Raw genomic sequence first — 27,391 nt, forward strand, 5'->3', positions numbered from 1 at the left:
TTACTTGACATTCAAATTATGGATGAAATGTAGGAAATTAGAAAAGTCCAGATTTCCAAGGAAAGGGGAGCAAAGAAATTCATAGAGAGAAAACAGAACATCTGTTCTCTTCTTCACAATAACATAAACACATTTTAAATTGCAAAACTTCATATTTTTGCCTAAGAAATATGGCAATCTATAGTGAAGGTTCCTTTGTAAAATGTGAAAAGACATAGATAAATTCAGTACCCAGGAAATCAATAAATGAAGATGAAGTGAACATTGTGAATTATCTGACTGCTTGAAGCCCTGAATTGGATGCATTAATTTCACTGAAAATCTAAATTTGGGGCTGGCACTGTGGCATAGCGGGTAAAGCCAATGCCTGCAGTGCTGGCATCCCAAAAGATTGCTGGTTCAAGTCCCAGTTGCTCCACTTCTGATCCAGCTCTCTGCTATGGCCTGGCAAAGCAATAGAAGAAGGTCCAAGTCCTTGGACCCCTGCACCTGCATGGGAGATCTGGAAGAAGCTCCTGACTACTGGCTTCTGATAGGTGTAGCTCTGGCTGTTGTGGCTAATAGAGGAGTGGACCAGTGGATTGAAGACCTTTCTCTCTCTCTCTCTCTCTCTCTCTCTCTCTCTTTCAAATTAATAAATAGGTCTTAAAAAAAGAAAATCTAACTTAAGAATCCTAATTTGACAAGAGTTGATATATTCGAGTATAAAATCTTCAAAGAGCCTACAAAAAAGAACATAATTAGCTAGTTTTAGAAAATATTTCCTTTTTTAAAAATTAATATAAAATAAATAAATGAATTATGAAATGGATATTTAAGAAATATTCATTAAAAAGCAAGCCATTAAGAAATGTCATGAAGAAGTCATATGATAGAAAATACTACTATACTGACTATACTTTTATAAGTTATATTAGTCTAAAATTTTAACACTCAACATATTTATATCTAAGTATTTCATATATTTGGATAATAGAAAGTTTTGTTTCTTCAGTATCTTCATTACTTTCTAAAACTTTTCACTTGTAAGTCAATTATTTTGGGGTGTGTGTTTTTAATTGCTTTCAGTTTTAGATACTTGTCTAAAACATGAATAAATAAAAACTAAAAGTTTTTACTGAAATAAACGTATATATTCACTGCATTTTTCTCAGAACCATTGGAAATACCCTGTGCACTCAGAAGAGCTGAAGGTGCGTACCAAATGTATATATTTTACAAGAATGCTCAGAACAATCTGTTCATAACATGAAAGTTTGCAGACAACCCAAATCACCATCTTTGAATGATTGAATACGTTGAATGTGGAAAAGCCATAAGATTGAATCTTATACAGCTATAAAAATAATGAAGGGTACCTGCTATAATTGGGTGAATCAAAAATGTAATGCCATGTGAAAGAAGCTAGATCTAAGAGGTCTCATATTATCTCACTCCATTGCCAGCAACTGTCCAGAGTAGGTAAACACATAGCAACTAAAGGAGATGAATGGTTGCATAAACAACATTCATGGAAACTTGCAAGTGGCTGCTTAATGCAGAAAGGCTTTGATTACAGGGTGATGCAAAAGGCTCAATCTACAGACATGATTATTGCTCAAACTTTTGAACATACTTTATAGGAAATCAATGTAGAATTTGAATGTGAAAGTACTGTAATACCACATCCTTGTCAAATACTACAGTGGTTCTTATTGGGTATGTGAATTTCACCTCAATAATAGCATCATTGTCTCCTGGAATAAGAACTCTAAGCAAAGGTCAAAATGATAGCAGTCAAATGGTAGATGAGACAGTTATAGAATCACTGCTATGTAATTGTGAAAAATACCTCCAGATGTGATAAAAATAAAAATGCCATTTCCATATAGCTAGAAAATAATTAGTTACTAAGATGTTTGTGAACAATACAGTGTTCAAAGAGAAGAATGTGCATGGACTAGTTGACTCTAGTATTTGGAAAGAAATTCCACTTCAATTATAACCACAAAATGACAAATTCTCCATGACATTTAGAGAAACAACATAAAGCAGGTATAACTGAGACATGTTTTCAAATATGAACATAAAATCTTAATACTTTATCCCTTTTAGTTTTTTTGTTCTACTTAATGCTATTGGTTGAACTCTTTAATTAACACAAAATTATTCTTAGGTGTTTAAATTTAACTGAAAAGTGATCCCTGTTAAATATAAGAGTGGGAATAAGAGAGGCAGGAGATGTACAATTTTTTTTTATTTATTTTTTTTGACAGGCAGAGTGGACAGTGAGAGAGAGAGACAGAGAGAAAGGTCTTCCTTTGCCGTTGGTTCACCCTCCAATGGCTGCCGCGGCCAGCGTGCTGCGGCCGGCGCACCGCGCTGATCTGATGGCAGGAGCCAGGAGCCAGGTGCTTTTCCTGTTCTCCCATGGGGTGCAGGGCCCAAGCACCTGGGCCATCCTCCACTGCACTCCCTGGCCACAGCAGAGGGCTGGCCTGGAAGAGGGGCAACCGGGACAGAATCCGGCGCCCCGACCGGGACTAGAACCCGGTGTGCCGGCGCCGCTAGGCGGAGGATTAGCCTAGTGAGCCGCGGCGCCAGCCAGGAGATGTACAATTGGGACATGCTCAAGCTGACTTGCCCTAAATGGTAGAGTTAGATATGTGCCAGGGAATTCCAATTCAATCCCATCAAGGTGGCATGTACCAATGCCATCTCACTAGTCCAAGTGGTCAGTTTCCATTTCCAATGGATCAAATTGAAAGGATTAAGAGTCAAAGGGATCACATAAACAAGACTAGTGTCTGCTAATACTAACATATAATCAAAAAGGGAGAAAACGATCCAACATGGGAACCAGGATACACAGCAGACTCATAGAATGGCAGATGTCCTAAACAGCACTCTGGCCTCAGAATCAGCCCTTAAGGCATTTGGTTCTGGCTGAAGAGCCCATGAGAGTATTTTAGGCATGGAAAGCCAAGACTCTCTGGCAAAAAAATGACCTAAATGAAAGATTTCTGTGAATGAGATCTCAGTGGAAAGAAGGGGCCATCAAAGAAGGAGGTACCTTTCTCTGAATGGAGGAGAGAACTTCCACTTTGACTATGATCTTGTCTAAATAAGATTGAATTGGTGAACTCAAGAGGCTTCCATATCCTTGGCAGCTCATGACAAGTGCCTAGGGTGAATACTGACGCCATAAATAAGAGTGTGAATTGTTAAGACAACAACAAGTCACTGTGCACTGACTCCCCATGTAGGATCTCTGTCCTTAATGTGTTGTACAATGTGAATTAATGTTATAACTAGTACTCAAACAGTACTTTATACTTTGTGTTTCTGTGTGGGTGCAAACTGTTGCAATCTTTACTTATTATATACTAAACTGATCTTCTGTATATAAATATAATTGAAAATGAATCTTGATGTGAATGGAATGGGAGAGGATGCTGGAGATTGGAGGGTTGCGGATGTGAGGGAAATTATTGGGGGAAAAGCCACTGTAATCCAAAAGCTGTACTTTTGAAATTTCTATTAATTAAAGAAAAGTTAAAACAACAAATAAGAACATATATGGTATCTAAAGTAATAAACAAAGGTGAAATTAATTACTCTGTATATGTTCAGGGATAGCCCTATCATATGCAATGTAATTGCTATTTATACGTTGATGCTCAGCTTTGTTTAGGTTTTAAACAGTGATTCATTTTAGTTTATATGAAAATATTTCTAGCCTGCTTTGCATTTTTGAGAGGCAGAGAGAGAAGCAGAGAGAAAGAGAGAGATGGTTGAGAGTCCAACCTTTCACTACTTCAAGTCTCATTTCCCATAGTGGTTTATCTTGGATTGAGTCCAGAAGCCAGGAGCCAGGAAAAAAAAATTGACAGGGACACAAAGTGTTTAATATCCTAGCAATCTGATATCAGGGGTCAGAACCAAATTACAAACCTAGCTACTGTCATGTGGGGCAAGATTAATTAATTGCTAGGTCAAATACCTAAACAAAAATGTTTTTTAGTTTTGCTTATTTTCTAATGTTGGATCTACTACCAATTTGGTTTTTGTTTACAAAATTTGAAAATGTAGAGAAACTAGTGAGAAAAATATTTTAGGGTCTCCTACAACTGCATTGATTCCTTAAAGCTTTCAAAGAATTTTTATCAGGTTTTATGAGAATAACGTAGCACTTGGGGGCAAAGATGCAGCCCAGGAGCCCTGCACTGGAGGCCAGGATGGAGAAGACTTCTACGGCCACCATGACCTTCCCCTTGGTGCTGTGGTAGACAGGCAGGAAGGTCACCCAGACACTGCAGAACACCAGCATGCTGAACGTCAGGAACTTGGCTTCATTGAACGTGTCAGGCAGGTTCCTGGCTAGGAAAGCCACAATGAAGCTGGCCAGGGCCAAGGAACCCAGGTAGCCCAGGACACAGTAGAAGGCAGTGACTGAGCCCTTGTTGCACACCAGGATGATGTAGTCATGCTCAGAATGTTTATCTACCTCAATAAAGGGAGGAGAGGTTCCCAACCAGATGCCACAGAGAACCAGTTGGATCAAAGAGCAGATGGGAATGATGAAGTTAGAAGTGCCTGATACCAATAACCGCCTTATCGTTCTTCCAGGTTTCAGAGCTTTGAAGGCCAGAATCACAGTGATAGTCTTGGCCAGCACGGTGGAAACAGCTATTGTGAACACAAGGCCAAATGCTATTTGCTGGAGGAGGCAGGTGGCTGTGTTGGGACGGCCAAGGAAGAGTAAGGAGCAGAGGAAGCACAGGAGGAGGGTGATGAGCAGGATGTAGCTGAGGGTCCTGTTATTGGCCTTGACGATGGGAGTGTCTCGGTGCTTCACAAAGACCCAGAGGACTGCAGCTGTGAGGACAGAGAAACACAGAGCCATGCAGGCCAGGGCCATCCCCAGGAATTCCTCAAAGGCTAAGAAGGTCACCAGCTTGGGGAGGCAGCGACTTCTATCCTGGTTTGGGTACTCGTGATCTGCACATGGGATGCACTGCTCTGCATCTGTGGGGAAAAGGAAGACTCTGTGTTTCCATTTCACAATTTGCTCCTTTTTCCCTGTTAGGGAAAAAGTTCACCTTTGCAATTTCATGGTGAGTCCAGCCTGGGGTGATGTATACCAAGAAACACTAAAGTATTTCTGCGCACCTAACCAAGGCAGAATGCTCGTCTGCAGGTGGAGGAAACTCATTCAAACTAGCTCATTAGCACATGGGGCTCTGTGTTCTCATCCTATCTGTCAGAGATTTTTTTCAGTGTTTAATTTCTAAACAATGAGGAATTTTCTATATTTCATATGGGCTTGGATTCTTCCCAGCCCTCCTCTCTACAGTCCTCAGAGTCGTTTCTGGAGAAATCCTTTATTCACGTGGGTTAGAATATTTATCTGGGATCATCAGGTTTAAGGATTTTCTTCCTTATCCTCAAATGGAAATGGCCTATATAAACGGTCTTTCATTCCTGGGACCTCCATTCCTAACTTCCTACATGGATTCATCTTGTCCATGTTTCCATATAAATGTTGTGATACTGAGGTTGAATAGATGGGAATTGTAGCTGATTGTCATTCTGTGGTTCTATGGAAATAAGTGGTATTTTCATCATGTTACTCAAAGACAACTAGGCATTCTTGTTAACTTGAAATTATGGCTTGTTCACCATTATAGCTCATGTGAACAGCATATTGGACACCACATTGTCTCACTTGAAATAATGCACTTCTATGGCTACAGCATGAAAAAAGTCATTAAGAACAGGTCAGTTGGAAAATATGTATCTCTTTCAATCAAATTTCAATTGTACAAACCAAAATAGGGTTGGTGTTGTGGCACGGTAGGTAAAGCCACCAACTGCAATGCCAGATCCCTTATGGACATTGTTTTGTGTTTAAGTTGATGAATTTCCAATCCAGCTCCCTGCTAATCACCTAGAAAGAGCAGCAGAAAATTCCACAAGCACTTGTGACCCCAACACCCATGTGGGAGACCCAAAAGGAAGCTCCTGGCTCCCAGTACCTGCTGGCCCATCCCAGACCATTGTTCCATCTGAGGAGTGAACAATTAGATTCTCTCTCTCTCTCTCTCTCTCGCTCTCTCTCTCGTTCACTGATTCTCTGATTTTCAAATAAAATAAATCTTTTTTAAAAAGAAAGAAAATGGTGGGCCGGCGCTGTGGCTCACTAGGCTAACCCTCCACCTAACGGCGCTGGCACACCGGGTTCTAGTCCCGGTCGGGGCGCTGGATTCTGTCCTGGTTGCCCCTCTTCCAGGCCAGCTCTCTGCTGTGGCCCGGGAGTGCAGTGGAGGATGGCCCAGGTCCTTGGGCCCTGCACCTGCATGGGAGACCAGGAGAAGCACCTGGCTCCTACCTTTGGATCAGTGCGGTGTGCCGGCCACAGCGTGCCAGCTGCGGCGGCCATTGGAGGGTGAACCAATGGCAAAGGAAGACCTTTCTCTCTGTCTCTCTCTCACTGTCCACTCTGCCTGTAAGAAAGAAAGAAAGAAAGAAAGAAAGAAAGAAAGAAAGAAAGAAAGAAAGAAAGAAAGAAAGAAAAAGAAAATGGTGTTAGTTGAGCTATACTTGCAGTAAGAGTCCTACTCTGTTTTTATCCTTGGTACTCATGCAAGAGTACAAGCTTCAGGGAGTGGAGTTGTGATGTAGTGGTTAAAGCCACTGCCTGCAATGATGGCATCTGAACAGGTGCCTGCTCATGTCTTGACTGCTGCACTTCCAAACGATCTCCATGCCAATGTGCCTAGGAAACCAGCAGAGCAAGGCCCAAATGCTTGGGCCTCTGCAAGACCTGGAAGAAGCTCCTGGTTTCTGACTTTGGCCTGGCCCAGTCTAGGCCATTGGAGCTATCTGGAGGGTGAATCTACCTGATGGAAGATCCTCACTGCATCCTCTCTCCCTCTCTATTATGCTCTCCCCCTCTCTTCAACTCTGACTTTCAAACAAATAAATAAATTATTTTGTAAAAAAATAGAATATAAATATTTGCAAAAATTTAAAGGAATTTTCTCCTACAATTCTTTTCAATGTGTTCCCTTTCCTTTTCATAGAATCTGTAGGTACATCTGGCACCTATCTTGGAGATACACCAGGAATATATAGGCAAGTGTATATTGTACAATGGGTCAGTGCATGATACTTTAGTTTTCTTTCTTTCACTAAATTACTGCATGTTGAATATTTTCACTGAAACTTGAAGTCATTTTTCTGTTTTCTTCATACTGGAAACTCTGTATAGAATGTTTGAAGATACTGAAATCAAAATATCTCTAGAGCTAAGATGATGTGAATTGAAACATTATTTTGGAAGAATTCAAATTATTATAAACATATTTATTATACATTGAACAGTGGAACTATTTACCAATGAGTCTTAGTACACTTTTACATTTCTCAAACATTTGGCTTGGATATATATTTTGATATTTGTGTCTATATTTCAGCTTATTTTTTCTCTTCTTCTTGTATATCCATAAAGGAAAAGTGGTGTCATTCATTCTGTGTACTGAACAGCATGCACCATGTCAAAGACGTAGCACAGAAAGTAATGCAATATTCCCATCACAATTCATGAAAAAGTTTTGAATTCAAGACTTCTAGATAACCATACAGAGCCTTAACAAATACAAATATTATATTTCTTGTTTAGATTTCAGATTGAGAGAGTCTCATTCAGTGCTGGATCGAAAAGAAGGATACCAGATCAAATCAGTGTCACAGTTGAGCTTGAGATGATTAGCACCTCCAGAAAACAGCTTACACATAATGAGATGGCAATAGTGAGCATACAACAAGGGTATGGAAATAGTGAGTGAAAACTATTATCTCATCGCAAATATTCTTGGTTTCCTTTTTATCAAGAAATAGTTAAAATGGTAGAGTTCTCAAGGTAAATTATATGTATTCTACCTGTATGATTGGAAATGTCTCTCTCTGGACAAACAACGCAAGTATAGCAGCAGACATGTTTTCCTTCCTGTGGCATTTTCCTGAATCCTGGACCACACCTTTGGCTACACAAAGACTGAGGAGTCTGATGGGGAAAGAGAAGTGATGGTCATTGCTTTGCATGACATTAGGCACTGTGATAGGATGTCCCTAATTGCCTTTTCACTCCAAGGTCATCACTATGTCTTCCTCAGGCTGTATCTTATTGATTTTATTTAGACATCCAATTGGAGTTTCTAAGATGCTCATTCCAGGTTTGTCAACTGCCTACCAAATATTATGAGGCCACCTGATGGGTTTAATTTTGCTCATCACTGGATCTATGCTTCTGGGCATTTGTCTCTTTATTGAATTGCTTCCTCTGAAATCTTTTCAGTTTAGCTTTGTATGTGGTAATTCTTCTAGAATGTGTATGTCTGAGACTATTTTACACGGCTTTTTCTTTGATTGAGTAGAAGATTTTACATGCCAGAAAAATATTCAAAAAGCCTGATGACTAGATACACTTCTGATAGTAACTACTAAGAAAAAGACAAGCCCACAAAGAAAAGGTGAACAAATGTAATAATCCATTGATTGTGCATCTATCTACTTCTGGACTTCTATACCCAGGGAGGGCATCAATTCCTGATACTGCCAATGCATTTGTTATATAACACACAATAGTTATAAAAATTACCCGCAAAACTGTCTGGGGTATTTCAACAGCACAATGATGATAAAATTTTTGATCACAGCTGTGAGGTGGTATTCAGAAAAAAAAAAAAACTGAACTGATTAGCACCCACAATGACAAAGGAAAATCAGAAATTTTTCTACAAATGGTCAATTCATAATTTACTGTGTTCGTACTGCATCAAAACATAATAATGACTCACTAAATGATGAAAATATCACTATCTTTATAAATATACATGTAATACATGAAGTTTTTCACATTATATAAATAAAAAGTTGAAATAAAATTTTAGAATTTGTAGTGACATACATTTAGTAATTTTATGTCTAAGTATTGATCTCTATCTCTATTTCTTAACATTCTTTCTAGTCACTCAACCTAGGAATGCATTAACATGCCCAGAGAAAAACAACAATATCTAATCCAAACATGCACTTCTAATACACACTGGTTCATATATGTGTAAGGAACACCATATCTTTTGAAGCCAATATGTGAATTGAGAATTGAATGCTTATGTAAATTCTCACACATAATATCCTCCCATACTTTCATCAAGCCCTCTGTATGTATCCAATATTCCCATGGATCCACACCTCCTTGAATGCAACTGGCCATTCTATCATCTCTTCATTGAGGACCAAGTCTTCACCACGTGCACACTCAGGGGAAAACTCCCCGATTTTAATCAGCAAACGAAATCCAGCAGGAAAATTCACAATGTTGTGGATATCGTAGTGTGGCATATGGTGTCTCGTTTCATGGAAGGAAACATCCTCCCCAGCACTGTTGGTAAATTGGATTTTCCTCAGGAGTTGATGAAGCTGGAGGGGAGGCACAATTGGAAAGAGAGAGAACATTCAGATTAGAGGTGGAGGTGCACACGACTTAGAAATTCTTCTTTTTCCTCCTGTCTATCCTCAGGGTTTCTATTGGGCGGAGGCTGTTTTTTCTGACTGATCAAAATATCATGGGTTTGGGGCTGGCGCCATGGCTCACTTGGTTAATCCTCCGCCTGCAGTGTCAGCATCCAATATAGGCACTGGGTTCTAGTGCCAGTTGCTCCTCTTCCAGTCCAGCTCTCTGCTGTGGCCCGGGAAAGGAGTGGAGGAGGCCCAAGTGCTTGGGCTTCTGCATCCTCATGGGAGACCGGGAAGAATCACCTGGCTCTTGGCTTTGGATCTATGCAGTGCCGGCCATAGCGGCCATTTGGAGAGTGAACCAATGGAAGGAAGAGCTTTCTCTCTGTCTGTCTCCTCACTGTCTATAACTCTACCTGTGAAATACATTAAAAAAATCATGGGTTCAAGTGTGGGGAATTCTGCCTCCCCCCTATTAAAGTGATGGGGAGCATCTGATTCTAAACAGAGAAATCACAGGATGAGTCCCACAGGGTTGCTGACCATGAAAGATTGGTTATTGGTTTAGGAAAGCTCATCTTAGTTCTTCCACATGAGAATAGCATGACTTTTTTATAGCATGACTTTATATGCAAAATATCTTGATTATTGTGAGTGCACTTGTGTGCACTTTTAAAATTTTGACCCTGTCTCCCCACCAAAAAGTGAAATTCTCTCTTTAGCAAAAAAATAGATTCACATGGATACCATTATGCATAGTGAAATATACCAGTTCCTTAAATAGAATATATAAGTGTGTTTTGGTGATGGGTACTATATAATATAGAATAGAAGAAAAAAACACAATATATAAAAATGAAACTGACTTCTCAGGCTTTGATTTGTGTTTATCGCCCTTGTGTAAATTCCTTGGAGCAGTTATCTTTCTACTTTTCATTTGAGGAACATCATGATTAGTGAGGCATTAACTCTGTGATTTAAAGTAAATTGAAATTACGTTGTTGCAAAAATTAAAAGGAAAAAAGGAATGGAAGAAGGGGGGACTGAGAAGGGAAAGGAAGAAAGGATGGTTATCTTCTTAAAATTGTATCAATGAAATACATGAAATCTGTTCTTTTATATCAGTAAATTTTGTTTTAATTTAACAACATTTGGGCTGATCTTGTGGTGCAGCAGGTCAAGCCACTTTCCACAATTCCCAGCACCCCTGTGAGTGCCGATGGAAACCCCAACTGCTCTACTCCTGATTCAGCTTTCTGCTAATGTGCCTGGGAAAGCAGCACTTGAGGTTCCAAGTGCTTGGGCCCCTGCACTCATGTAGGAGAGCAACTGATGCTCCTGCATCCTGGCTTGACCTGGCCTAATCCTGGTACATGCAGCCATTGTGGAGTGAATCAGCAGATGCTAGATCTGTCTCCTCTTTTCTCTGCCTCTCTCTTTCTCATAGTAATTCTGATTTTGAAATGATTTTTTAAAAGTTTAAGAAAACTGAAAATAATATCAGTTGAATTAAATTCAATGAATTAGAAATCCAAGCATAATTTTTCTAAATAAACATTTTACCAAATCTGCTTGTACATCTCTGGCTGCCGCTGGTAGTTCTTAACTTACAAAAATGTGTATGCTGTGTATGTGTAGTTTATTTGTATAACATTTTTTACCTCAGTAGAGTTTATTGTTCCATGGCTTTTATTTCTCTCTTTGCACTTTGACTATTTTTTGTTGAGAATACAGCTACCTTTTGAGATTATAGGGAATATTTATAACCAAATAGATTTTTAGCTGCTGTGGGATACATGATAGTCCATATTTCCTAGCTTTGCAATCCTTCCAAACAAAAGAGTAGTTTTAATCATTTCCTTCTTCCAAGTCTTTGTAATGAGCTTTATTAAGGTATTTTATAGCATTTCATCCTACAGTAAATAACATTATTCTTCTATGATCTGTCATTATTGAGTATGAATTGAAAATTTTACATGGAGCTAAATTGATTCCCAAGAAAAAGACAGTTCTTCAACAAGTAGTGTTGGGAAATTTGGATTTCCACATCTAGAGATATGAAATCAGACTGCTACCTTACACCCTATACAAATATCAATTTAAAATTTATCAAGGATTTAAGCTTTAAACCAAAACCATCAAATTACAAGAGGAAAACATTGGGGAAACACTGCAAGATATTTACCTAGGCAACAATTTCTTGGATAAAATCCAAGAAATAAAGGCAATAAAGGCAACAATATACATTAAGCTAAGTAACTTCTGCTCAGCAAAAGACACACTCATCCAAGTGAAGACACTACTTACAGAATGGGGGAAAATATTTGCAAAACATGGATCCAAGAAAGTATTAATGTCCAGATTGTATAAGGAGTTCAAAAAACTTAACAACGACATAACCAACAATCTAGTTAAGAAGTGAACTAAAGATATGAACAGGCATTTTTCAAAGGATGAAATAAAAATGGTCAAGAGAAACATGAAAAGATGCTCAGGACCAGTAACCATCAGGGAAGTGCCAATAAAAACTGAAGTGAGATTTCACTTGCCCCACTTTGAATGAATATTATCCAAAATTTGAAAAATAAATTCTGCTGAGGGTCTGGAAAAAATACCCCAATACATTTTATGGGAATGATTGTAAGCTGGTACAACCATAATGGAAGACAGGAGAGGAGTTTTTCAGAAAACCAATACTAGTTCTACCACATGGCCCAGTAGTCTCACACCTGAGAATGTATTCAAAGGAAATGACATCAACACATGAAAGAGTCGCCTGCACTCAGAATTCTATAGCAGCTCAATGTGCAATACCTTAGAAGTGCAACCATCTAGATGTCCATCAACTGATGACTGGGTGAAGGAATTGTGATATATATTTGAATATTACTCAGACATGATTCAGAATGAAATCTTGACATTTAAAACTGGAGGTCATTACAGTAAATTATATAAGCCTGAACTACAAAAATATCATGTTTCTCTTATTTGTCCTAGTTAATATATAGATTATAAAATTCTGTGGTGTCAGATCATTGGCTATGTAATTTTAATATTGCTTCACTGGATCATATCTTGTTAATGACAATATGCTCCTCTTTCACATGTAAAAAAAGAAATTGAGTGGGGGGGGATATGGAGCTCATTTGGGTACTAGAAATACTATGTTGTATATTTGGGTGTTGGTTATCTGTGTGATCAGATGACCAAAACTATTTATCTGTAGACTTAAGTGCATTTCTAAGTATGTATACTGTTTTTAAATATTTTCAGCAAGTTCCATAGCAGGAACTGTTTTTTAAGTGTTCGATAGCAGATAAAAATTCCTCCACACACAGATAACAATTAAAGGTGTATCTATGCCTGGTGTGGTGTGAAAGAGCCCACTAATCATCATGCCAATCTCAGCATGAAAACATGGTCATGTGGTACTACAATAGAAATACCCGAGAATGCCATCAGAAGTGCAATGCATATCCTGTTTTGAGAGACGTTTACCTGCCATGGAAGAATCCTAGGTTGAGATGTGTCTCCTGGAGATCTCTTTTCCATTTGCTCTGAAAGCATCTTATGGAGGGCATGGGCCACTGCATACACAGCATTGTAGATGAAATAGCTGGAGTCAGATATGGTCAGCATGTCAATGCGTCCTGGGAAAAACTCAAAGGAAGCATTTGGTGGGCAGACTCCAATTGTTCCACAAAGTGGCCCAGGAGGTACGCAGTGAAAAGCATGAAGCCATAGTTGACTGAGGAAGAAATCTTCTGGGTAGTGGGAAGGGTCCACTGTCTTGACAAAGTGGTTGAGGCCAGGGATTTCTTCCTTGTGTTGTGAAAATGAGAAGCCTCCATGAAAAGAGTGTAGCATGTGGTCTGTCTCCTTCACAACTATCTCCCACTTTGTAGCCATGATCCACACCTTCCCCAGGGTTAAATAGTATTTGCTTAGAAATTCCATGGTATAGAGGCCCATCACATCACCATATAGAATATGCACATTTGCTGATGAAATTCGGATCCCCTCTAGGAAAGAGATTTCAGTTTCTTCATACCTTGACTTAGTGTCAGGGAGCTTTACTGAATAGGCCAAGCAGACACCTTTCTTTACCATCTCAGCTTCAATATCCTGTAGGAACTGCTCTCCTTTCATGTCATTAGATACAAAGATCGCCACCCAAATCCAGCCAAAATGTAGCAGCAAGGAGAGCATTCCATAGGCCAGAGAGCTGTCACTAGTGGCCATCTGATAGAGTGATGGAAACTTGTCTCTCTCACTTAGCATGGGATCAAAAGGACCGTATGTGATCTGAATGGAAAGAAAACCATGATGATCTGAGGTTTGTGGGTAGAGAAGACCACGTTCTATCATCTGGGTTCAGAGAAATCCATGCTTCAATGCTTATTGCTTTCAGGATGAGAATGGATATCCTCATTCACAGCATGCAAAAATGTGTAAGATACCTGTAAATCTTCATATTCATTTGAGGGAAGAAGAGTGCATGGATTTTGGACCAGGACATTGGTCCTTCGCACTTCTCACCCCATGTCGTATGTGGAAAATTTCCCCCTGAAACTGGTGTTATATGTTACCTCTGAGACAATTTTTACTGTGTTGATTTCTTGATAGTTTGAATTTCATTAATTTTGCTAGCATAACCTAAATTGCCTTGAAGAATACACTCACCTTTGATCTCAGAGTTTTGTTAAAATTGCTTTTCACAAAGAATTTTTCTATACCGTTCCTGTCTGAGCTTGCTGGTGATGTGTGTAGATTGCTACTTGTTTGAAGTGGGTCTCCTTTAAAAGTCCTGGGAATGTGAATGCAGACCCTTGGGAGAAGATTAATTGGCTTATGTAACTGGGTTCCTGACACCTACTTGGGAGATTTGAATTGAGTCCCAGGCCCCTCCGTTTTCGAAGGACAATCAGCACCAGCACCATAGTCAGTATTTGGTTGTTAAACTAGTGAACGGGTGTACACTGTCTACCTACGTCTTTGTTTCTCCGTCCATGAAACACACACTAAGATTGAAATCTCTGAGTAGAACATGGAAAGTGAACTGGAGGCCCTGTGAAGGAATCTGCTGAATGTGAGGAAGGAAGGACTGAGCGTAGGGAGAGAGTGAAATATCTAAATCTAGCTCAGCCCAAACACTCTTTGATGATCTTTGGAACTGCCATTGTCCTAAGTGGGTTCCAAATGGACAGTACTGTCCTAGGTCTTTATATATGCATATCTAACATGCAGTCATCCTAGGATATCTCTTTGCTGTGTGTATTTTCTCTGAAAGTCAACAATCATACATTGGCCCTAGATGTGGATCTGGGCTGAGGCTCTCACCTTCCACTGCTCTTTCCCTTTCTCACAATCCAAGGAATTCCCCAAAGTCTGTTTCAACTAATACTTGATTATGTCACTTGGCTTCCACAGGACCTTGCCTTAGATGTCACAGGTCTGGTGGGAGATGGAAGCATTTCTCACAAGAATTCACAACCCGTTTACCTGTGGGGTTTTGTATAGCTCCAACATTGTCCCAATTTCAGCTGAAAATGCTGATGTGGTTCCAGCAATTATGGCAACCGTCTTGCCTTGTGTCTGGCAGGTGTAGTTAGGGATGAGATGGTGCTTTCCAGTCAGCCAGTGCAGAGTGCTCCTCAGGGTGAACTGGCCACTGGTAACAGAATTGTAGAGTTGGAAACCCAGGGTCAGGTTGGGGAGGAGCTGGGGGTCCTTATTGATCTCCTGGATAGCAAAGCGGAAGGCCAGCACGTATTGGTAGTTCTTCCACAGCCACCTAAAGAGAGGAGCAACATCAGGGAGATGGGTGAGACCAAGGAATTCAGAACAACACCACAGCCATGCCGTGAAGCAGCAATGGTCACACTGAGTGGTGTCTCAGCTCTGGCAACTGGAGGAGATGTGAGTGAGGTTCCAAGGGCTCTAGGAAATTGTGGGATTCCCCTTTGGACTCCTCTGAAGAAAATTTTGTAATGATCACATTCACCTACTCGATCCCTTAAAAAAAAGCCTTGATGTGTCCCAACATGGGATTTCACTTCTACTTAGGGGTGGAACCCAAGAGGCAAACATCTCTATTTTCAGTACCTTCTGAAATAGTTGAATACCATCTGACTTATCAGTCATTTTATCATTTGGGAACATCTCTAATCTATTCACCAAAGCCATTTTCATGAGCCCTTTCTGTAATTTTCCTGTATCATAATTCACAGAAGCAATTTTGTTCAAATATATTTGCCTTGAAAAAGAGCATTTTTTTCAGAATGTGAAATTTCAGAATATTTACAATGTTCACCTTACTTTTATACACTGTTTTCCACATCACTGAATTCTATTTTATCATTTCATTTTTTTATTCTTTAACATTTTCTGCATGACTTATGCAGAATTATAATTTGTTGGTATTAGTAATGGCTCACAAATGTTACCTGAACAAGAGTGTAGATGTTTTGTTTTCACACAGTGGATAGCTTTTTGCCTCTTCTTTGAAATGTTTCCTTACTTCTATATTTCAAATGTAATTTGAGTGTCAATAAAATACATATTTGTCAATAGATTATGTGGGATTAAATCAATTTATGCGATTATCTGCTGTTTAGGTGCATGGATTCATGTGTTTGAATGTTGTAGTTGTTAGATTGTCATTTCAAGATGATTTACATTCATGCACTATGTCTACATATTTTGCAAATGGCAGTGTTTGATTTTAGGGCAAGTGCATTTTTCTCAAGTTTCACACAATTTTGTATTATTCTTACAGAATTTGAAACTTTGCTTTTTTACCTAAAAATAGTCAAATTTTGCTCCAATGAGTAAACGGTTGATTTCAAAAGCTTTTTATATCAGAAACAGTGTTTACTTATAATACACTAAGTATAACCATCAAAAAATATGCTACTGAAAACTGTTCCATACTTACTTTAACTTATCTGAATGAAAAATAAGAGCATTACATTTTGAAACATTTTGAAGTGTTTCTTACTTTTATCATTTTGCTTAATTGCAATTAATTCCCCTATAAGGTGATTTTTATTCACTCATAGCACTTGCTGTCAGCTGCAAGCTGATGAGTTTACTTCTTTCCCCATATAGAAGGCTGCCGGGTCTTAAGTCCCTGCACATTAATTTCAAGACTCTTGGAGGCTGATCAGGAGGTGAGATCAATAGAGTGAATACAAAATGTCTGTTTCTCACTCTCTGCAGTAGTGGAGAGCAAGCAGAAAATGGAAAGGGAAGGTTGCAAAAAGCAAAAGAAGGGAAGGAACTCAGCTTTCATTGATTCATTGATTTGCATTCCTGCCGCTTCTGTATATGATTTTTTTTCAAAATTCTTAAGTGCAATCAACCACTCACAGATAGAAGGAAACACTCTCTCACAGTCTGAACCACAGTTGACACATAAATCAATGTTGGACTTACCTGTATGTCTCCATTTTATCCATTGGCCTGGATAAAAAAGATAACCGGACCATGTCTGATTCTGGTTCCAGGAAGTAAAGGGGGAAAAACCCACCCAGTACCAGGACCCCATCTCTGTAGACACTTGGTCTCATGGAATTATAACAGTTCCTGGGAGGTATGTCCTGTGAACTGTATGAGGAATTCAGGAGTATGTTGAGAAAAATCACAGAAAACAACATGTCAAGTGAACCAAACATAAAGTTAAAGGCTGGAGTCTTTGCTGATATTAAGAGAAAATTTTGTTTTGATTATGTCTGTTGCCTCAACCCCTGTAGGGAGACCAGATTTTTATGTAGGGCACAACTGATGCTAGTATTTCTGTATGCCCTCAAGCTGTAGACAATATGTGCTAACTACTGAGTCACACAGGGACACAACCAGAATCACAAGGAAGAAATATCAAAAGAGTCTCAGGGCTGAGGCCTTGCCATAATGTCCCTTTGATAAGAAGAACTCTGGCTTTTATATATTTTATTGCTTCATTTCTGTCCCATCCAGGAACTCATGGCATCACCCTGCCCTGAGGCTATGCACCTGCCACTCTCCATTATGGGGAAAAACAGCTTTGGAAAACATGCTTTGGACTCTCATTGCTCCCTAGGGCATTGCTGGGACAGAGCTCCATAAACCTGTGTGCACAGGGGCCAAGAGTTGTTAGGCCACTCAACTGTTTTGAGGCATTTGGCAACTGTAGAAAGAATTAACATTGGAATTAAAAAAACACACTCAGTTTCATCATTCCACATGACCATTCATCAAGAAGGTGAAAGGTCACATTTGCCACTGATGACCATATGTACACCCCAAAAGTCTCTTCATGGCTCTGCCTAATATCTCTCAGCCCATAGTACTTTAACAGAGAAACGGGCTTCATGAATTGCTAATAAGTCAACACACCCAGAGAAGGGCAGTAGGTCATCCCTGAACTTACCATTATACATCATCTTGTGTAAACTAATTGTGTTCATAGTGCATCAAAATACAGTAAAGGTTCATACTTCATCTCTTCTCACCCCCCTCTGTTTCTGGTTCTTCTTACGGAACGACACCCCCTTAAATGCAGTAGGCCATTCTATCATCTCTGCACTGATGAACAAGCTTTGGTCATGTGCACTCTTGCAGAGAAACTCCAGTTTTAGCCAACTACCCAAGACCCAGAGGAAAATCCACACACTCTGGATATCATGGTTTGCCACAAGGTGTCTTGATCATGGAAGGATATACCATCCCAAACACTATTTGTAAATTGGATTTTCCTTGGAAGTGCTGAAGCTGTAGGACAGTCATAACTGGAAAGAGAGAGAGCACTCAATGAGATGTGGGGGATGCAAGTGTACTCAGCAGTCCTTATTTTCCCTCAATCTCCCTATCGTCAAGGTTTCTTTTTGGTAGAAGCTGAGTTTTTGTGTTTGTAGTATGGTAGCCACTGTGACATGAGCTCAAATGATGAAAAACATTTGTCCATGCACCCTTACAACAAATTGGTGATTGATTTAACTCGATCAATAAATGTAGTTGCAAGAGTGGCAATGGTTGGATGCATCTTTATGGAAGCTAATTGTAGTTCTTCAATAACATAAGCAAAACATGGATGGATAGGTTACTGTGATTTTTGTGTAGGTTTTTTAAAAATTGTTTTTAAGTTGAATAAATGAAATTCAAGGTTAATTTTTGATTCAACAAATACAAGTCGATCCACAGATCATCAGAGTTCACAATTTCTGTTTAAAGACACCTTGTGTTATCTGGTAGGTCAAAACTTACAAAAATGTATACAGTTTATAAATGCAATTGTATGTATATTTACTTATATTATTTTACATCTCTACCCTTGGACTATTTAATGAGAGTGTGATTTTCTTTGATATTATGAGAATCTGGGTATGACCAAAAATAAAACTTCCAAATCTTCTGACTATATTTAAATTATTTATAGTTTGATCTAACTCTTGCCTTCTGGGTCATATGATTTCTAATTTAGGATATATGAGGAATATATCTTTGGAATCCTTTGAAAAATTCACTTGTTTTCTAAGGACTGTCTATAAGTAGGGACACAGACATTTTCAAGTCCTATTACTATAAATAAAACTAGAAATTAGAGGGTGAAATAAATTTCTGAGGTTAATTTTTACATATGGTTATTTGCCTTTTTCCTAGACTTTAATTTTTCCAACTAGCTTAATTAACGAGTTTGTGCTATGTACATGCACATAGGAGTCCTAAATATATTGTACATGTTAGTGATGTATTCAGATAATAAAGGGATAAAATCCAGACAAATACATCTATAATGTGGGAAGAAAAGGCTTCCCCAGTAACTAGTGTTATTGTTTTCAAGAGGAGCATCAGTTTCCTCTGCAAATGTGCGCTTATTACATGATGATGTAGAGTCTTGTCAATGTACAGATTGTGGAAAAATGCTTCTTCACAGGGGTACGGTGTGGATCATGGCAACAACATGGAACATTGTTGTGGATGAGGCCATCCCCATGCTGCATTCCATTGTTCTGAGTACAGATAAGATCTCATTTCACATGCCCCTTGTTTTAAGGAGAGTTACTCCTTGCTAAGAGCATGGAAGAAAACATGCAAGATTCCCACAGACTGTGTAAGTTTTGCGATTCCAACTGAGAAGGCATGAACTTTGCACATAGCATCATCAGGACAGTGGTCTTTCCCTCATCTTTTCTCCATGTCTCGGGGAGCACAACCCCCACTCTCTCTTTTTTTTTTGACAGGAAGAGTGGACAGTAAGGGAGAGAGAGAGACAGAGAGAAAGGTCTTCCTTTGCCATTGGTTCACCCTCCAAAGGCCGCCGCAGCCCGAGCATCGTGCTGATCTGAAGCCAGGAGCCAGGTGCTTCTCCTGGTCTCCCATGCGGGTGCAGGGCCCAAGGACTTGGGCCATCCTCCACTGCACTCCCTGGCCACAGCAGAGAGCTGGCCTGGAAGAGGGCCAACCAGGACAGAATCCAGCACCCCGATCAGGACTAGAACGCAGTGTGCCAGTGCCACAGGCAGAGGATTAGCCTATTGAGCCACGGTGCTGGACACAACCTCCTCTCTTAAGAAACCACTGTTATATGTTCACTCTGAAACTAATGTAAATCTTTACTGCTTTGATCTCTCACAATTTTGGGGTTCATATTTTACCATAGCATAACCTGAGTTACCTTGGAAATACAATCAATTTCCAGCCCAGAATCCTCCAAAGCTACTGTGTTCTATGTTTGGCAGTGATATGTGTGAAAGAATCTGGGATGGGTGTACTCATTAGCAAAGCCCTTAGATCACTTGAGTATTTTATCATCATTCAGTATTATTAAAGAACATAATTACCTATTCTTAAAAAATATTTCTTTTTTAAAAATTAATATAAAATAAATGAATTATGAAATGGATATTTAAGAAAATATTCATTAAAAAGCAAACCATTAAGAAATGTCATCATGAAGTCATATCACGTGAAATACTACTATATTGGCTTTACCTGTGTAAGTTATATTTGCCTAGAATTTCAACACTGAACATATTTATATCTAAGTATTTTGTATATTTGAATAGTAGATGATGCATTGCAGATGGAAGGCTCCAAATGATGGAATAGGGAAGGAGCTCACAGACAGTTTGGGAAAAGATGGTTTAATAAAAGTGGAGAAATGTAGTCTCAGGGAAGAGTTAGGGAAAAAAACTGAGAGGAAACTCTTCTGGAATTAGTGGGACACGGTGGACCTACATGGAGGGCACAGGCGCCCAGGGCTTGGGACCCCAGCCACCTCATCTATGCACCAGCACTGGAAAGGGAGGTGAGGTGAAACCACAGTAGCCTGAGACACTGGTGGAAAAGTGGCAGGGAGAGCCTAGATGGATTGAGGCTTGAAGCCCCATGGAAGAAAGTGCACTGCCTAACTAGAGGAGAGAAAAAAATAAAAGGAACTGGTACAGACACTATTCTTTCTCTCCACTCACCTTACAGAGACGTATGAGAGAATAGAGCAGGTGCCATTTTGGACATCCGTAACAGCTGTGACAGCTCAGGGCCACGCCCCTCTCAGCCAAATAGAAAAACCTGACTCTGGTTGGGAGTAATAACAGGAGACTAAGACCTAGTGACTATATGGAGCTTATTAATTGCACTGTGAAAGCAATAAACTGAGTGTTTGTGGGAGAAATCATGGTGTGGCTGAGACTTGAGTAGTCTCATTGGGAGATGCCACAAACTTGGGCAACTTTGGCTATGTGGTGAGAGATATTGCAGGGGAATCTGAGCTTACACTGAGGACTGCACAGATCCTGTGTGTGGTCCTTGGGACAGAGCAGACAAATATTATACCCACTGGGGCTAGCGCCCAGGCACTGATTGCCATCAAGGAGAAGAACTCAGCTGAGTGGAATTATTTCCCTTTTGAATAAAAAAAGGGAGAGAAGATTTACCACGCCAAACCTGGGTGTGTCACCTTTGATACACCCTTAACCCTGCAGAACTGAACAGAGCTCTCTGGCCACACCCAGCACAAGCCTCTAGAGACTCACCCAAAACAGACAGTACACTTAATCGAGTCATTGTGTAACCACAAAAGCCACAACAGTGAGAAAAAAAAGAAGAAGAAACCAAAGATATCTCCACAATGCCAAAAAACACATTCTGAAATCAAGGAAACAAGAACAAGGAAAACATCATGACATTCCTAAATGAACAAGATTATGAAGACGATGAGATAGAAGAAATGCAAGATACGAATTTTAAAAAAATTAAAATAGAACATCTTGAAGTTATCAAAAACAAATGCATGAACTACAGAAGTCCATACTGTAAGTACAGTATTTTACTAAAATGGCCTTCTAATAGTTTCTCTCTCCATGCTTCAGGAACTCCAAGAATCCGAATGTTGGGTTTTTTAATAGTATCCTGTAGATTCCCAACAATATTTTTTAGATTTCTAATTACTCTTCTTGTCTTTGGTTTGGCTGTATACTTTCCTGTGCTCTGTCTTCTAAGTCTGATATTCTCTCTTCTATCTCACTGATTCTGTTTTTAATGCTCTCCAATGTGTTTGTCATTTGTTCTATTGAATTCTTCATTTCATTTTGATGTCTCTTCAATATCTCAATTTCATGTTCTATTAAATTCCTCATTTCATTTTGATTCCTCCTTAAGATTTCATTTTCAGGAGAGAGATTTTTCTGTACTTCCAGTATGGATTTCGGTAGTTCATGCATTTCTTTTTGATAACTCCTATATGTTCTTATCATAAATTTTTTGAAATTTGTATCTTGCATTTCTTCTATCTCATCGTCTTCATAATCTTGTATTGGAGTTTCATGTCCATTTGGGAGCATCATAATGTCTTCCTTGTTCTTGTTTCCTCTGTTTCTGCATTTGTTTTTTGGCATTGTATAAATATTCTTTGGTTTCTTCTTTTTTTCCCTCGCCGTGGTGGCTTTTCTGGTTATACTATGACTCTAGATTAAGTGGACTGTCTGCTTTTGGTGAATCTCTAGAGGCTTGTGGTAGGTGTGGCCAGAGAGTTCTGTTCAGTTCTTCAGGGTTAAAGGTGTGGAAAATGTGACACACCCATGTTTGACATGGTAAATCTTCTCTCTCTCTCTCTCTCTCTCTCTCTCTCTCTCTCTCTCTTTATTTTCAGAAGGGAAATAATTCTGCTCAGCTTAGCTCTTCTCGTTGATGACAATCAATACTTGAGCGCTAGCTCCAGCGGGTATAATATTCATCTGCTCTGTCCCAAAAACCTCACAAAGGATCTGTGCAGTCCTCAGTGTAATCAGATTCCCCTGCAATGTCTCCCACCGGGTTGCCGAGGTTACTGAGTTTTTGGCTTCTCCCACTGAGAGTACTCACATCTCAGGCACACTGTGAATTCTCCCACACACCCTCAGTTTGTTTTTTTTTTTTCACAGTCCCAGTTCATAAGCTCCACATAGTCACTGGATCTTAGTCTCCTGTCATTTCTCCCCACCAGAGTCAGGTTTTTCTGCTTGGCTGAGGGTGGGCACAGCCCTGAGCTGGCACAGCTTTTATGTATGTCCAAAATGGTGCCAGCTGTATTTTTCCCCCACCTTTGTAAGGTGAGTGGAGAGAGAGAATCGTGTCTGTACTTGTCCCTTTTATTTATTTATTTTCTTTCCTCTAGTTAGGCTGGTGAACTTTCCCCCATGGTGCTTCAAGCCTCCTCCCCTCTAGGCACTTCCTGCTGCTTTTCTGCCAGTGTCTCAGGCTACTGTGGTTTCGCCTCATCTCCCTTTCCAGTGCTGGTGCATAGATGAGGTGGCTGGGGTCCCAAGCCCTGGGTGCCTGTGCCCTCCATGTAGGTCCACCGTGTCCCACTAGTTCTGGAAGAATTTCCTCTCAGTTTATTCCCTAACTCTTCCCTGAGACTATAGTATCTCCACTTTTATTAAACTATCTTTTCCGGGACTATCAGTGTGCTTCCTCCCTATTCCACCATCTTAGAGTTCTCTGATAAGCTTTCCTCTTAATACTCCTTTTGCTGTATTCCATAAATTTTGATAGGTTGTGTTGTCATTTTCATTTGTTTTTAGAGATTTTTTGATTTCTTCTACGGCACACTGTTCATTCAGAATCATGTTGTTCATTCTCCATGTTTGCATATGATACAGAGGTTCTTGAGTTGTTGATTTTGAGCTTCATTGCATTGTGGTCTGAGAAGATGCATGGTATAATTTCACTTTTTTGAATATGCTGAGGCTACCTTTATGACTTAGCAGATGGTCTATCATAGAGAGAGTTCTGTGCACCAGGCAGAAATATGCACACTCTGTATCTGTGGGGTAGAAGGCTCTGTAGATATCTACTGGGTCTATTTGGCATATAGTGTCAATTATCTCTGTTGTTTTCTTGTTGGTTTTCTGTCTGCTTGATCTGTCCATTGCTGAAAGTGGGGTATTGAAGTCCCCTGCTATTATTGTATTTGAGTCTATATCTCCCTTTAAATCCCTTAATAATTCTTTCAAATAGCCAGGCACCCTGCTCAGAGTGTGCATCTAACTCAATAAATGGAGGAGAGGTTCGCAACCAGATGCCACATAGAGCCAGTTGGATCAAGGAGCAGATGGGAATGATGAAGTTAAAAGCTGATACCAGCAATCACCTCATTGTTCTTCCAGGTTTTCAGAAGGCCAGAATCCCAGAGATGGTGTTGGCCAGCATGGTGGAAATGGTCACTGTTTTGAAAAGCACAGAGCCATGCAGGCCAGAGACATCCCCAGGTATTCCTCAAAGGCTAAGAAGATCACCAGCTTGGGGAGGCAGTGACTTCTCTCCTGGTTTGAGTACTCGTGATCTGCACATGGATGCACTGTTCTGCATCTGTAGGGGCAAAAGACTCTATGTTTCCTTGTTTGAAATTCTTCATATTTCCCTGTTGAGCAAAATTGTGGCCATCCACAGATGGATTCTTTCTCCTCCTCTCTCTGTCTCTCCATCTCTCTCTGTAACTCTGCCTTTTGAATAAATAAATCTTAAAATTTAGAGGGAAACACAAGAGACTCAAATAGCTAAAGAAATACTGAACAATAAAAATTAAGCTGAAGGCCCCACAATATCACATTTCAAGATATACTACAGAGAAACTAAAATCAAAACAGCCTAATATTGTCAGTTAGATGTTCTGGAGTTCTATGGCACAGTCAGGTAGCTACAGGTAATGTCAACGCTGTGTACATTTCACTATAAAAAGAAAAACATATCCATTAGCTGCATTTATCTTATTCACTCAAGTGCTATAGGAACAAATATGCTCAATCTAAGAGTATGATGACTTCTATAAACTTTCATTTTCTATAGACATCAACATAGAAAATGTGTAAGAAAGACTACATTATGTGTAGTCAAGAAGTGAAATTGAAGTTTAATATTTATTTCAGAGGTTCACAATCTCGTCTCAGAAGGATATCAGGTCCATCTGTGTGTAACCCTATTGAAATGGAAGCACACCTCCTTGAAGTCAGTAGGCCAATATATCATTTCTTCATTGAGGACCAAGCATTGGTCAGTGCACTCTTCTAGGAAAACTCTGCAATTTTAACCATCAACCCAAGACCCACAGGAAAATTCACAATGTTATGGATATCATAATGCACCGTATGGTGTCTTGATTCATGGAAGGATATATCATGTGCAGAACTATTGGTAAACTGTATTTTCTGGGCTGGTGCTGTGGCACAGCAGGTTAACACCTTGGCCTGAAGTACCGGCATTCCATATGGCTGCCAGTTTGAGACCTGGCTGCTCCACTTACTATCCAGCTCTCTGCTTTGGCTTGAGAAAGCAGTGGAAGATGGCCCAATTCCTTGTGCCCCTGCACCCACACAGGAGACCCAAAAGAAGCTCCTGGATCTTTGATTTGGATTGGCATAGCTCTGGCTGTTGTGGCCAATTGGGGAGTGAATTATCAAATGAAAGACCTATCTCTCTCTCTCTCTCTCTCTGCCTCTCCTCTCTCTGTGTAACTCTGACTTTCAAATAAACAAATAAATCTTTAAAACAACCTGGATGTTCTTCAGGAATTTATGAAGCTGGAGGAAAGTTAATTATTATTTTCTATATCTGCATATTTACCTTTTCCTAGATATTAGGTTTATTTAATTTATTCAACAAATTAGATTAATTTATTTATCCAAGGAACATTCAAACAAGGGCACATAAACATGTGCACTCTTGGAGGAAAACTCTGCAATTTTAATCATCAACCCAAGAACCACAGGAAAATTCACAATGTTGTGGATATCATAGTGTGCTATATGGTGTCTTGATTCATGGAGATACATCATCCCCAGCACTATTGATAAACTCGATTTTCTTCCGGATTGGATGAAGCTGGAGGAAAGGTATAATTATTAACTTCTAAATATACATATTTAGCTTTCCTAGATATTAGGTTTATTTAATTTATTCAACAAATTTGATTAATTCATTTATGCCTGGTACATTCAAACAAGGGCTAATAAACATATTCTGTATACAGGGAATGGATCCAGAGAAGCTAGGATGAAAAATCTATCTGTACCTCAGGAGGAATATCTTATGCTTAGGTGCATCCTGAGTGGTCTCATATTCAACAATGGACCCACAGTTCCTGTTGCCTGATAGTTGCAGATTTTGTAATAGCAGTTATGCTAATGCAAGTTCATTTCTCAGAGTCATTTTAAAATATAACTTAGAACCCATTTCACTTTTCACCAAAACTGTCTCAAGGAGGATTGCTCTACAACATTCTAGATTAAATAGCAGCTGTCAGATGTAGTCATTCTGTCCATGTATTCTGACTTTGATAAAATTCCAAAAACAGATATAGATGTGATTTTTTAAATATTACCATGTTTTCTCATGATTTGAGTTAGAATATATCATAGTTTTCATGCTACATTATGATTTATCTTTTCCAAAATAATACCTAATTTAAGGGAACAAATTTGAGATTTTCAACAGTAGAATTATCCCCAACAAGAAGGCAATTACAGGCTTTCCAATAGCCCATGTCAAGGAGTTCATCTTCCATTCTGACAGATCTTACTGATCAAGTAAAGAAAACAGCATCATATGTTGACCATAATAAAGCACCTATGTATATCATCAGGTGTTCAAAGCCCTGCTTTTTGAGGAGACTTACCTGCCTAAGAAGGAGCAGGGTCTGGTTGGCAGCCTGTAAAGATGTCTTTTCCGTTTTCTCCAGAAGGATTTCATGGAGGGCATGTGCTAATGAATGCACAGCATTGTAGATGAGGTAGCTGGTGTCAGATATGGTCATTATATCAACATTTCCTGGAAGAAACTCTAAGAAAGTATTGAGAGGGCAGACTCCAATTTTTCCACAAAAGGACCCAACAGGTAAACAGCCAAAAATGTGAAACCACAGTTTATTGAAGTAAAAGTCTTCTTGGTACCTGGAGGGGGTCACTGTCTTGAGAAAGTGTTTGAGGACAGGGATTTCCCTTCTGTGGTGTGAAAATGAGAAGTCTCCATGGAAAGAGTGCAGCATGTGGTTCGTCTCATACACAACAATATCTGTCTTTGCTACCACAATCCACACCTTCCCCAGGGTTAGAAAGTAATCTCTCATTATGTCCACAGTCATGAGACTCTTGACATCACCATAGAGCATGTGTATCTTTGCAGATGAAAAGGTAATCCTAGTCATAATATTATATCAGTGGTACATACATACTCTTTTTTTTTTTTGACAGGCAGAGTGGACAGTGAGAGAGAGAGACAGAGAGAAAGGTTTTCCTTTGCCGTTGGTTCACCCTCCAATGGCCATTGTGGCCGGCATGCTGCAGCTGGCTCACCGTGCTGATCCAATGGCAGAAGCCAGGTACTTATCCTGGTCTCCCGTGGTGTGCAGGGCCCAAGTACTTGGGCCATCCTCCAC

General features: G+C 39.6%; 1 protein-coding gene across 1 annotated transcript; it reads right to left on the reverse strand.

The window, feature by feature from the left end:
* On the reverse strand, positions 1–27,124 carry LOC138848178 (vomeronasal type-2 receptor 116-like). The gene is made up of 8 exons (XM_070067752.1): positions 26,633–27,124; positions 16,939–17,102; positions 15,004–15,295; positions 13,000–13,806; positions 9,238–9,465; positions 7,924–8,047; positions 4,114–5,007; positions 1–275 (listed from the first exon to the last, which is right to left on the reverse strand). The coding sequence occupies exons 1-8, from the start codon at positions 27,122–27,124 to the stop codon at positions 1–3; spliced, it is 3,276 nt and encodes a 1,091-aa protein (XP_069923853.1).
* Between the last annotated feature and the right edge of the window lie 267 nt (positions 27,125–27,391).

Source organism: Oryctolagus cuniculus, unplaced genomic scaffold (assembly GCF_964237555.1).
Source record: "Oryctolagus cuniculus unplaced genomic scaffold, mOryCun1.1 SCAFFOLD_50, whole genome shotgun sequence".
Taxonomy (NCBI): Eukaryota; Metazoa; Chordata; class Mammalia; order Lagomorpha; family Leporidae; genus Oryctolagus; species Oryctolagus cuniculus.